Genomic DNA, 14,230 nt, shown 5'->3' with positions numbered 1-14,230 from the left:
TATTGTGCGTATACTATTCTGTGTTATTGTTGAGCCCCACGAAAGGCACAAAAACATTATAAAGCACCATAACGTTTCCGTGCACAATATTTCAAGTGTTCTAAAGCTGTTGCATAGTTTAATCTGAGGTACAGATGAATATTTAATTCGTTAAATTCAAGTTCAGGTAAACTCTTCTCTCCGCTGCTTCTGTCTGTCATCCTCCATTCAGCGTCAAACTGCGTGTTCGGTTACTACAGTCACACGCTCTCCGAGAGCGCACAGTAACTGAGGTCTAAAACTGTTAAAAGAAAAGGATCAATAAACTAACGCACAGATTTAATACACTACGCATCAATATCTTTTCCCTTTGTACTTTGAACTTTTCTGTGCAGACTCGGAGGGCTGCGCAGCCTGCGCGCTTTGACTCCGTGCTGCTTCAAGCGCATCATTCTGCGCTCGGGATGTGCATAAGCGCTTTGTGCCGCTCTGTTTTGGAGCCTTTCGTATTATAATTCTTTTGCGCAATGAAAGATTATTAATAGTCTTTCTTGTTCTGTCCTATCTATCATATGTTACTGCCTTTATTACTGTGCTATAGATTTAAAAGAAATGTATTTTAATTTTATAGTATATAAATATATTTGCTTGTTTTTTCATGAATGTATTTTACAACAATACAAAGAGCAATGTGTACCATTTTACCAGATTTAGTCCTACACTTATTCAATTTTATTTGTAAATAAAAATGTTTCACTAGGTTTTATAAAATTATTGTGCACCCATGATTTTTCTTTTGCTGATAAATTATCCACTAACCTAGTTTATAATAGTATTTTTGTCATAGATTATGATCATATTTTTTTCTTTTTTTCTTTTTCATTAAAATGAAGTTATCTATATATATTCAAAGTTATGCAAAAAAAGTGCTGCTGGGGTGTAAAAGGTAAAAAGTGTGAAAAAAATTCTTATAAGGCTTTTTAATTTTTTCACACTATTCGAGTGCCTTGGATTTATGAGTTTTTTAAAGTTATCTATATGTAGTAGATTGTGTTTAATACACAAAAGAGTGACGATCAGGTCAACACAGAAGAATAGAAATTCATGCTGCTTACATGTATGCTACGGGAAACAGTGAAGATGTTGAATTAAACATACACACAATCAGTGTTTCCACACTGTGTTGCTCCATTTCTGCAAATACGTTTTTGTAAATGAATGACTTGATCCACATATGGCCTTCTTCTTTTATTTCAGTTGATTTCATCTAAGGCTGTGGCTGAAGTCAGTTGTAGTTCTTGTGTTTCTCTTTCATTCAGTGATTCTGCTTGTTAACAGCAGGTGTTCATCACTAATGTGCAATCATCACTTAATTAATCACATGATTATCTCAGTAACTTAACTTCACTGCTTCAGTGTTACTCTAACACTCTGTAGTGTGGACACATAAGTGTTGATTTAAAACTGAGGATTTTGCTGTGGGGTGTAAAGTGTTAAAGATGTAACTGAAGAAAAAACAGCATGAAACATAATTTAACAGTAGTATATTGTAATTAATTTACGGCAACAAACTGTAGAAAAACAGTAACATGCTGGCAACCAGAGCTGCCAGTAGATTACCGTTAATTCAAGGAAAAAACAGCAATATACTGTAAAACGTAACAGTCAGATTTACCAAACAAAACAAGTTAATTTCACTAAAATATCAGTGAATGTTTATAGAAAAAAAGTTATGCAAAGTCATTAACTGATAAGGAGAGTAAATATTAATCTGAACTGTATTAATGTGTTTTTGCTCAAGAGAGATCTGTTAGTTTAATGTAGTTGTGTGGGTCACCATTGTGCTGGAGAGTAGAGCCTGTGCTTCAGTCAATGATGAGCCACAAACACTGATGTTCTGCTGCTTTATTTAAAGACAGTAACCGTGGATTTGCTGATGCAGTTAAGATCTCTTTACTAAGCATTTTAGTACATAAATGTGTACTATTGCTAACTTATGACAATCTACAAAGATTTGAGTAAAAGTCATGTTTTGGTTGCTTTATTATTACACTTTAAGTGTTTGCGGTTTTATATTAAAAAACATTTCTTCTTAGTGGACTCAAATGAAATAAGTTCACTGTACTAACACTATTTTTATTTTATTTTTTAAAACTCAAATGGTTTGAAGCAATTGGTTTCCAAAATGAAATGAGTTACCACATGGTATAATAACGGTAACATACTGTAAAAATGAAGAGCTGTAAATTAACGGTAGGGAGTTGTAAATTAACAGTACAATGCTGGCAACCACAGCTGCCAGTAGATTACCATCATTTTACAGCGCAACTTTTTACAGTGTGCAGGTCATCACGAGAGCTTAGTTGTGGAGACTTCTCTAATCTTCATTACTTTACTAAGACTGTATATCATCACACAATCACTGCATATCCTGACACCTGAATCGTATCCTAATCACCTGAACTTGTCATTTTCTTTATTTCAGGTTCATGATGCTCAGTTTGGAATTTGACCACAGCTGTCAGTATGACTATGTTGAAGTGAGAGATGGAGAGAGCTTGAACTCACGTGTGATTGGACGTTATTGTGGAAATGAGCGACCACCTCCAATCAAAAGCACTGGCAATTCCTTGCATATTCTTTTCATCTCAGATGGTTACAAGAACTTTGATGGGTTTTTTGCCATCTTTCAGGAGAGCTCAGGTAAGACAGTATTATCAGTTTGCTCTTTATGAATACAGTTTTTCAGGTCAGGGCATGGATCGAGTTATCTCATCTCTTTCATCTCAGTGCAAAGCATATGTTGTTTATGGAGTCAATTTAATGCCGCATATATATGCAAAAGAAAATAAAGTTTTGCAAAAGAAAATAAGTTTTGCAAAGAAAAATAAAGAATTGCAAAAGAAAATGAATTATTGCAAAAAGAAAATAAGTTTTGCAAATAAAAATAAAGAATTGCAAAATAGATAAATAAAACAGAGCAAAAGCAATGATTTTGCAATACATATTTTCCATGGCCATATCTACTAATTTATTTGCAATGCAGCTTTTATTTTGCGTTTCAGTCAAGTTTGAGCTTGCGATACCGTTTTCCCTTTGCGCTTCACGTTTCTGTGCATCTCACTTTGTGGCGTTGTTTTGACATGGGGTGGAGTCAGGGACGGAGGCGTGTCTAACAGGCCTGGGCATGCCTCCTGGAAGTGACGCCATCGGCCCGAGACGCAGATCACAGCTGATCCAGGCACCGTCACTGAGCAGAGGCATGCGGGCGGATCGCTTCCTTTTATTCACTAGCTTTAAAACATGCATGCTTTCGTTTTATTAACAAATGTATATGTGTATTAGCAGCGTTTGCTCAAGTTAAAGAAGTTGTTAATATGAACATCTGCTGTTTATTTCTCTCAATGTGTGCACACTTTTATAGCATTAAAATGTGTATTGTTTCATCTGGTTAACTAAATGTGCATTAATAGTGCTTGTTTAAAATCTCTTAACCTGTGCACAGCGCTCTTTGTTTACAGTAGTTCAGAGTTACTGCTAGTTTTAATGTAAAAGAATGCAATTAACTTCACAAACTATACATCATTAAAAGGTCTAAGACTCAAGCTTCATATCCATCTCGACTTCGTTTTCATTTACATAACTCCTGGCATAAATTAAGAAATGACTGGCACTGGAAGTTTAAAAAAAGATTAAAAAGTATTTTTGGTTTAGTTTTGTCGTGGCCACGAGATATTAAGTCGTGGGAACATGATAATACTGTATGTCGTGGCCATGAGTTTAATCATGCATAAACAAACCCGTGACCATAGCAACCTGGGATTATCAGAGACTGATCAAATATATTTATCCATCCCACAGTCCGCTGATCGTGTCTTTTTATGTAATATATGTGTATATCAGGCTATTATTATTATTATTATACAGCCCTGAACGTTAAATAAATCAAATACATAACAACGAATATAAAAATATTACTAATACTAATAAAATACATGGACTTACAAGACTTGTGGGATTGATAAAAATGTTTTCTTGTCGGCCTATTTTATTATACTTTATGTAACATTTATTCATAATAAACTTAATTCGAATGTTGTCTACATCGCGATACAGTCCAGCACGTAGCCTATGGTTAACACTTCAACCACCAGAGGTCGCTGTATACCTAAAAGCACCAGCGGTCAATTCACCCATGCCATGACTACTGTTTTGATATGGCTAAAACGTAGTATGTCACTGTATTATGCCACTGTCTTCACAATGTCTAGAGTCATAAAATTATTATTTTTAGTCATCAGCTATGTTTTTGTCCTGTTGTTTTAAGTTCACAGCTATTTTTAAGCAGGTTACACTAATCACTTTTCTTAATGATGAATATAAACCAGTCTGCAATGACAACGAATTACGAGGAAATAAATACATATTTGGGTGTTGTAATATTATAGCTAATAAAATGTTTCAAGATAACCCATGTTATTTAAATGACTAAAACACCCTAAATAGACTATTATAAGCAATACTAATTCACCACATTGCAAAAGATGTACAATGACAAATTCAAGTGCACAGTTTCACCTAATTAATTAATTTGTTTAGTTATATAATTTATCATTTGAATAAGAGAACAACACCAATAAACTTGGGGTAATCATAAAATTGTTTTATTCATTACATCATAATTCAGATTTTTTTTTCAGGAATAAATAAGCAACACAGTAGCGAACCACAAACGATACAAAATTGCAAACACAAATTAATATTTAATCCAAAGTTTGAACATTTCTGAGTAGAGGAATAAACATCTAAAACATCTTCATTTGAACGTGATGACAGGAATTATGCGTAAATTTGTCCTGATGGCGCTTATAGGTATAAATGCCCCATTTTTGTTCTGGTTTTATCTAAACAATTTTTTAACAATAAACAGGGATTGTAAATAACACAATTTTAGTAAAAGTCAATGACTGTAAGACTTGGATATTTTTAATTGAAAATATATTATGTAGCCTATTTGAAAAACAGCCATGGGTAAAATTACCCGTGGTGGTGGTAATATAATAATTTAATAATGTATTTTTTTTTATAATTTCTTAATTAAAAATAAAATATTAATAAATACATCTCTGATAATCCCAGGTTGCTATGGTCACGCTTGTTTGTTTACCCATTAACATCTCGTGGCCACGAAATTTAAACCAAAAGACTCAAGCTTCATTTTTTTAAACTTCCAGTGACAGTCATTTCTTAATTTATGCCAGGAGTTATGTAAATGAAAACAAAGTCGAGATGGATATGAAGCTTGAGTCTTAGACCTTTTAATGATGTATAGTTTGTGAAGTTAATTGCATTCTTTTACATTAAAACTAGCAGTAACTCTGAACTAATGTAAACAAAGAGCGCTGTGCACAGGTTAAGAGATTTTAAACGAGCACTATTAATGCACATTTAGTTAACCAGATGAAACAATACACATTTTAATGCTATAAAAGTGTGCACACATTGAGAGCAATAAACAGCAGATGTTTATATTAACAACTTCTTTAACTTGAGCAAACGCTGCTAATACACATATACATTTGTTAATAAAACGAAAGCATGCATGTTTTAAAGCTAGTGAATAAAAGGAAACGATCCGCCCGCATGCCTCTGCTCAGTGACGGTGCCTGGATCAGCTGTGATCTGCGTCTCGGGCCGATGACGTCACTTCCAGGGAGGCATGCCCAGGCCTGTTGGACACGCCCCCGTCCCCTGACTCCACCCCCATGTCAAAACAGCGCCACAAAGTGAGATGCACAGAAACGTGAAGCGCAAAGGGAAAACGGTATCGCAAGCTCAAACTTGACTGAAACGCAAAATAAAAGCTGCATTGCAAATAAATTAGTAGATATGGCCATGGAAAATATGTATTGCAAAATCATTGCTTTTGCTCTGTTTTATTTATCTATTTTGCAATTCTTTATTTTTATTTGCAAAACTTATTTTCTTTTTGCAATACTTCATTTTCTTTTGCAAAACTTTATTTTCTTTTGCATATATATGCGGCATTAAATTGACTCCATAGTTGTTGCATTACAACTACTGTGTTATGTGTAAGCCAGGCTAAAGAGATGGGTCTTTAATCTAGATTTAAACTGACAGAGTGTGTCTGCCTCCCGAACAGGGTTAGGTAGATTGTTCCGGAGTTTGGGCGCTAAATAGGAAAACGATCTCCCGCCCGCAGTCGATTTTGATATTCTAGTTATTATCAAATGGCCAGAGTTTTGAGATCGCAGCGGACGTAAAGGACTATAGTGTGATAAGAGCTCGCTCAAGTACTGAGGAGCTAAACCATTCAGGGCCTGATAGGTAATTAGCAAGATCTTAAAATGTATACAATGTTTAATAGGGAGCCAGTGCAGTGTTGACAGAACTGGGCTAATATGGTCATACTTCCTGGTTCTAGTAAGGACTCTATAGCTGCTGCATTTTGAACCAGCTGGAGTTTGTTTATTAACGCGCAGAGCAACCACCCAATAAAGCATTACAATAATCTAGCCTCGAGGTCATGAACGCATGAATTAATGTTTCTGCATTAAAAAATGTTGTTTTACAAATGCTAGAAACATGTTTTTTGAAGGAAAGATTGCTATCAAAAAGTACACGTTACTAACTGATGACGAAGAATTTACAGAGCAGCCAGAGCAGGAGCAGCGCGCGCCACTATGTTGAGAAGAGTAATGTAGAAGTTTTCACCGTGAAGCTTACACTGGTGATGTCAAGTCAAGTCAAGTCACCTTTATTTATATAGCGCTTTTAACAATACAGATTGTGTCAAAGCACTTAACATTATCAAATTGGAGGATAGAGTGTCAGTAATGTATAATGATAAGATTAAACACTCAATTTTCAGTTAAAGGCATTTCATTATTGAATTCAGAGATGTCATTGTCTAGCTCAGTTTAGTTTAAATAGTATCTGTGCAATCAAATCGGCGATAATCGCTAGAAATTAAGTGTCCCCAACTGAGCAAGCCAGAGGCGACAGCGGCAAGGAACCAAAACTCCCTCCGAGACAGAATGGAGAAAACCTTGGGAGAAACCAGACTCAGTCGGGGGTCAGTTCTCCTCTGACCAGAAGTTTCAAAAGTTTCTATTTCTATTTTAATTTTGTTGCAATTTCTAACAATAGTAGTATTATGTAGTTAGGTATTTTATTATATTTTAGTTATTTTGTTATATTTTTTAGTTTTATTGTATTCAATCGAGGTTTTCACTGGGGATATGTCTCTGGGGCTCATCTGGGTGTCTTGGTCTCTGCTGACGATCAGGACTGTAGACATCATCTCTTGGTGCTGATCCACCATCTGATCGGATACGGACTGAGAAACAGAATAAGAAAGAAACAGACAAATATTAGCGTAGATGCCACTCTACTTACGATGTAACGAGTACATTGTGTGTTATGGGGAGTGTTCCCGGTTCCGGTTGATCTAATTAATGCAGCCTAACAATCCTTTAATGGATTTGAATAATAGAAGCGTATTAGTGTGTTATGTGTAAGCCAGGCTAAAGAGATGGGTCTTTAATCTAGATTTAAACTGACAGAGTGTGTCTGCCTTCCGAACAGTGTTAGGTAGATTGTTCCAGAGTTTGGGTGCTAAATAGGAATAGGATCTGCCGCCCGCAGTCGATTTTGATATTCTAGGTATTATCAAACAGCCAGAGTTTTGAGAACGCAGTGTACGTGGAGGACTATAATGTGATAAGAGCTCGCTCAAGTACTGAGGAGCTAAACCATTCAGGGCTTTATAAGTAATTAACAAGATTTTAAAATCTATCCGATGCTTGATAGGGAGCCAGTGCAGTGTTGACAGAACCGGGCTAATATGGTCATATTTCCTGGTTCTAGTAAGAACTCTAGCTGCTGCATTTTGGACTAACTGTAGTTTGTTGATCAAGCGTGCAGAACAACCACCCAATAAAGCATTACAATAGTCTAACCTTGAGGTCATAAACGCATGAATTAACATTTCTGCATTTGACGTTGAGAGCATTGGTCTAATTTAGATATGTTTTTGAGATGAAAAATGCAGTTTTACAGATGCTAGAAACATGGCTTTCAAATGACAGATTGCTATCGAACAGCACACCTAGGTTCCTGACTGATGAAGAAGAATTGACAGAGCAGCCGTCAAGTGTTAGATAATGTTCTAGGTTACATGTGGGGTTTTAGGTCCGTAATTAACACCTCTGTTTTTCAGAATTTAGCAGTAAAAATTACCGTCATCCAGTTTTTATATCGACTATGCATTCCGTTAGTTTCTCAATTTGGTGTGTTTCACCGGGCGAAGAAATATAGAGCTGAGTATCATCAGCATAACAGTGAAAGCTAACACCATGTCTCCTGATAATATCTCCCAAGGGTAACATGTAAAGCGTGAAAAGTAATGGCCCTAGTACTGAGCCTTGAGGTACTCCATACTGCACTTGTGATCGAAATGATATCTCTTCATTCACTGCTACGAACTGATGGCGGTCAGATAAGTACGATTTGAACCATGCTAAGGCACTTCCACTAATGCCAACAAAGTTTTCTAGTCTATTCAAAAGAATGTTGTGGTCGATAGTGTCGAACGCAGCGCTGAGATCCAGTAGAACTAATAAAGAGATACAACCACGATCAGATGATAGAAGCAGGTCATTTGTAACTCTAATGAGAGCAGTCTCAGTACTATGATACGCTCTAAATCCTGACTGGAATTCCTCACAGATATCATTTTTCTCTAGGAAGGAATATAATTGTGAGGATACTACCTTTTCTAGTATCTTTGACAGAAAAGGGAGATTTGAGATCGGTCTGTAATTAACTAGATCTTTGGGGTCAAGTTGTGTTTTTAATGAGAGGCTTAATAACAGCCAATTTGAAGGTTTTGGGGACATATCCTAATGACAATGATGAATTAATAATAGCCAAAAGAGGATCTATGACTTCTGGAAGCAGCTCTTTTAGTAGTTTAGATGGAATCGGGTCTAACATACATGTTGTTGGTTTAGATGATTTAACAAGTTCATACAATTCTTTCTCTCCTACAGTAGAGAATGAATGGAATTGTTCCTCAGGGGATCTATAGTGCGCTGTACCGGAGATGTACATCTATAGATGTACCGGAGAGAAAACAGATTTCACAGTAAATGATCTAATTTTCAGCAGTAAGAAAAAAAGTGTTTTAAAGCTTGTTTTGTAGAACATTACAGTTATATATAATATGAGAACAGTAGGGCCTGTACAAATATATATTATACAGGGTTCCCACGCTTCTTGAAAGTACTTGAAAACAAAAATGGGTCCTTGAAAGTGCTTGAATTAAATTTGAAATAAATTTAGTTTATGGCGCTATTTCAAAAATTGTCCTATATGTGCTGTCAAAGATGGGGTAGAGCCAAAAAAAAAAAACTTAGCGTGTGTTGATGTGCAGCCTAGTTTTCTTAAGTGGCTCCCGCTGAGTTTCTGACCATTACCGCCAGCTCCTGCAACGTGTGTGTCCCGCTCCCGCAAACATTCTATATTGTATATCATTTTCGCGCTATTAATATGTGGGATATTGAAATCACATTTGAATGAGCGCTCGCAGTTCACTTTCACTTTCGATTTCGCGATCACGCGCACTCTGTGTAAAGTGAGCACATCTTTGCAGTGCGTGAATAATTATTAGGCACGTTGATATTCTGATCATATTTTTTTCCAAGAACATTTTACCAATTCCAAACCACATCGATCTTAATAACTACTATTAATTTTGTATTTAATCATTTATAAGTGATATGTAATTGTCCATGAAGGCTGGAAGTGAAAAACTCCTTATATTCATATGTGCAGAATTATAGGCACGTTTTCTTTTACAGATAAAATGAGCCAAAAAAGAGATTTAACTGAAAAGTAAAAAATGATTAAATCCCCAATGAGAAATATTCAAAACCAATGCAATACAGAAATTGTAAAGTTAAGACATGACCATTGTTCAGCGAAATGCTCACTGGGTCAGCGGGGTCAGACAAAAACAGGTGGAGAAGAAAAAAACACAAGGTAACTGCAAAATAATTAAGAATTAATGTGAAGAATTAGGTGTAAACCATCAAACCTTTATTCTCCAGCGCCACCATTTTCAGAACTGCAACCTTCCTGGAGTCTCCAGAATTACAAGGCGTCAGGTTCTCAGAGACTTTGCTTGGGTAAAAAATCCTAAAAAATGACCCTCACTTAATAAGAATAACATGCTGAAGTGTTGTGAAATACATGAAGACTAATTTTTATAGACGGATAAGTTGAGAGAGACTCTTTAAGGAGCAGCACCACATCCTCGTGTGCCACTGTTTGAAGAATTTATCTTCCAGAATAGCAGTAAGTTCTAGGAGCTCATTTTTATTCAATCTCTGCAAGACAGACTTTTCAGGACAGGAGATGGACTAAAAATGAACTCCCAAAACTTACTGCGACATGGAGCTAAGGAGAAAATGGAGAACTTGAAAAATAAGAAAAACAGCTTAGTACAGTTTAAAAGCAAATAGAAAGTCCTATTTTTTTTATTTCTTTTCTTTATATTTTTTTTGCAGATTTGCACATGCACAAGGTTTAAAATGTTCATGGCATATTTTAAAAAAATATTGAAATTTTGAGCAGTTGCATGTTTGAGCACCTGCATTCCTTTAGGTCAAAGATGAAACAATGGGATTTACAAAATAATTTTGACTTGAGTTATTTATTAATGAGTAACGTCTCTATTGGTGGTGGATGAGGAGATCCCCCCTCTATGTAAAGCGTTTTGAGTACCCAGAAAAGCGCTATATAAATGTAACAAATTATTATTATTATTATTATTATTATTAACAGGTTTTACAGTGTTATTACAACATTTAACATTTAATTTAAAAATTGCAAAATTCTTTCAAATTTAAATCTAGTACAAGAACTACAGCAAAAACCAGTTTGATGTATATTTTATAAATATTTAAAAAATTGTATTTGAATATTACCAGTATTAACTTCAATGGATTTTGTTAAATTCCTTTGAACACGACTGCTCAAAACGGTCTAAATTTAGGAAACCTACACATTCAAAACATTATTACTCTGAAATTTTTAATGTAAATGTTGAGTGTAAGTAAAATGTTTAGTACTGTAAGGTCTTTCATGACACTACATATGCTGGCGTGTGAATTTGATAGGTGCTTGATATAAAATAAATGGTGCTTAAAAAAGTCCTTGAAAGTCCTTGAATCTGGTGTTCATGAAAGAGTGGGAACCCTGATTATAAAAATACACCAAGAAACAATGAATGCTTTAAACTATACATTACAATTATAGCAAATGAATAAATCATATAAATGAAAAACTTCAAATAATGAATAAAACACAAATATAACAAATACACTAAATTATAAATTAAAACGCTCCATCGGGACAAGACCACGGGAATCAGATAAGCCCTTTACACAGTCTGACATGTCTGCGGTTGGAAGTGAACTGCGGGTTTCGTCTGGTCAGAGGAGAACTGACCCCCGACTGAGTCTGGTTTCTCCCAAGGTTTTTTTCTCCATTCTGTCTCGGAGGGAGTTTTGGTTCCTTGCTGCTGTCGCCTCTGGCTTGCTCAGTTGGGGACACTTAATTTCTAGCGATTATCGCCGATTTGATTGCACAGATACTATTTAAACTAAACTGAGCTAGACAATGACATCTCTGAATTCAATAATGAAATGCCTTTAACTGAAAATTGAGTGTTTAATCTTATCATTATACATTACTGACACTCTATCCTCCAATTTGATACTGTTAAGTGCTTTGACACAATCTGTATTGTTAAAAGCGCTATATAAATAAAGATGACTTGACTTGAGTTGACTTGTAGATAGGGAGTAAGTGTTATTTAATAAAAAATATAATTATATTTTCAGAATGACATAATTTTTCTCTCAAACATAGTCAGTGGGGAAAAACGCCCCCAAGTTATTGTAGTTATTCTGTTCTGAACATCAAATCCTTTGTTTTTCCATCAAATGTATTCTAACTAGTTGGTTGACTAAAAATATTTGGACTTTATATTTAAAAAATTACCTCAAGTTAGCATCAGGTAGCTAATTAGCTAGCCAGTTAGCATCAGCTAACAATTTTTTTTTTCAAATAGGCTATTATAATTTTGTTATTCATAGTGATTATATATAAAGCTGCCTGTACTCTGATTTTGCTGTAAAAGTTTAAAGCAAATTGCTTTGTCAGACTGGGGGCATTTTACCCCACCCATGGGGGCGTTTTGGCACAAATTAAATTTTTGTTAAAAATCTAATAAAATGAAAACTCTGGACATTTTTCATACTTGGTTTATAATTTATGTCATTGTCACTAAAACAATAACTATTCTGATCACATTTAACTTTTGTTTCACAGAAAAAAAAATTGCACTATCCTTAAGGGGGGCATTTTCCCCCACTCTACCCTATATGTAGGTAGTTTACACGATAAACTTGAGCCAAGTTTTCAAGATACGAAATACGAAAAACGAAAAAATTGCCGACCCTGTCAGGACAAATTGGCTGACCCTTCTCACATTTTGTATGAGGAATATTCATTTTTGCCATCTTACAGAGGGCTTAGAGTTGCATATGCTAGATTGAATTGGCTTTGTTGAGTAAATCTTTTGTGTATCAGTCTGTAAAATTAATAAATCAGAATTGGGGGTTCAAATAGTCCTCTGGGCTCTGGAAAATAGAAAGGACTCACTATTCTAATGCACTGTAGCCATGTGTTTATGCACAGTATATACTGTTGTTTTTTGTACTAGGTGAGTCTATTGTATTGTTTGTTTAGTAATTATCGATGTGAGTTGATGTGAGACACACTGCAAGATCCAAGACAAATTTTGGAAAGAATTCCAACAATAAAGTGGAATTGGTTTGAATAATTGAATTGAAAAAGTAATATTAAAACTAATAAATGCCTGTAGTTTTATTGATTTAACAGACCTTTGAAGTTTGGGGAAAACATCTGGGAAGTGACGTGTTTTCGTGCATTTTATTTTTTTATATGGTGATTGTGAAACACAAAACACATCACTTACATGATATTATGGTGAAATTTGTTGTTTTTAATGTTAATCGGGTCAATTTTGATCAAGAACAATGCACTGTGACTTTAATTCAGCGTAAGCGGCGCAGCAAAAATGGACTCGGTGCCAAAATAATCGCGGCACTGCTGCTCACTCGACGCTCCTATTTGGTGCTCACACGCTGCTCCTGCTCCTGCTTCTGCTCCCGGTGTGAATGCACTCATTTGTTAACATGCACGCCGGAAAAAATATGCGCTGCTCACGCTTGCGGTGTGAAACGGGCATAAGTATTATGTTTCAACATGCTGTAAATTTTGTACAACAATAATCTGTGGCCGCCTGTGATCTTTGCATGTCACAGGGTTAAAATGAGGGAAAAAAGTGCAATTGTATAAAATTCCTGTAATTCAAGATATATTTGCAACTGGTTGCAAGTAGGAGTCAGAAATATGAATTTATTTGCAGGTTTTATTAACAAACAAATGATAAAAAGTCCAAAAAGATAACCTTGACAATATCCTCTTGAAGTCCCTAATGCATGTACTATATTCAATTTTGCCTCTCAAGAAAACAAATCTTGTTATCTTGTATTTTCTTGCTATCTTGTAAATTTAACATACAATCTATAGTTTATATATTGCTATGTGTGTTTAGGCATGTGTATATAATGCATAATGTATTATTGTTGGAACTGAATGACTGACATTTAAGTGTATGTATTTGTATAGAATGCATATCCTCTCCATGTCTGCATGATGGCACCTGCATCGTAGACTCCTCTCACTCCTTCCACTGCGCCTGCCTGGCTGGATATACTGGAAAGAGATGTGAACATGGTGAGAACAGTCTTTTAAAGAGATAAATTAACAATTTAATTATATCCATATGCAGACATGACCAGAGGTTAAGTCTAGACTCAAACTGCAGCTAATTTGTTGTTCCTGCTGCTGCTGTTGTTTTGTTTAAAATGTGTTAACTTTTGGTTATACTACTACCCTTACCAGGCAAATTCATGCCGTGTATTTTATAAGGCTGCACTTTTTATTCTGCCCCTGATGTGTGTTCGATCTATGCAAACTTGACAGTAAGCTAACAGGATTCAGAAAAGGGTCGAACACAGGAGGAAATTTGTGGGCTTTTACTGTTATGCTCTTTTCCACTTCTTTTCTCTTT

The 14,230-nt window shown here is 35.3% G+C and overlaps 1 protein-coding gene across 4 annotated transcripts in view; it reads left to right on the top strand.

Moving 5' to 3' along the window:
* pamr1b (peptidase domain containing associated with muscle regeneration 1b) overlaps positions 1–14,230 on the top strand; it is a 100,254-nt gene that overhangs the window by 65,854 nt on the left and 20,170 nt on the right. For all 4 annotated transcript variants that reach the window (XR_009269268.1, XM_058766482.1, XM_058766483.1 and 1 more), the window contains 2 exons: positions 2,465–2,682; positions 13,786–13,893. Coding sequence is in view for 3 of the 4 variants with exons in the window: in XM_058766482.1 (XP_058622465.1) it covers positions 2,465–2,682; positions 13,786–13,893 (326 nt within the window). In the remaining variant the exon portion in view is untranslated. The remainder of the gene's footprint in view (positions 1–2,464; positions 2,683–13,785; positions 13,894–14,230) is intronic.

This window comes from Onychostoma macrolepis, chromosome 25, assembly GCF_012432095.1.
Source record: "Onychostoma macrolepis isolate SWU-2019 chromosome 25, ASM1243209v1, whole genome shotgun sequence".
Taxonomy (NCBI): domain Eukaryota; kingdom Metazoa; phylum Chordata; class Actinopteri; order Cypriniformes; family Cyprinidae; genus Onychostoma; species Onychostoma macrolepis.
The sequence above is the reverse complement of the archived record's forward strand: the minus strand, read 5'-3'. Positions and strand labels throughout refer to the sequence as shown.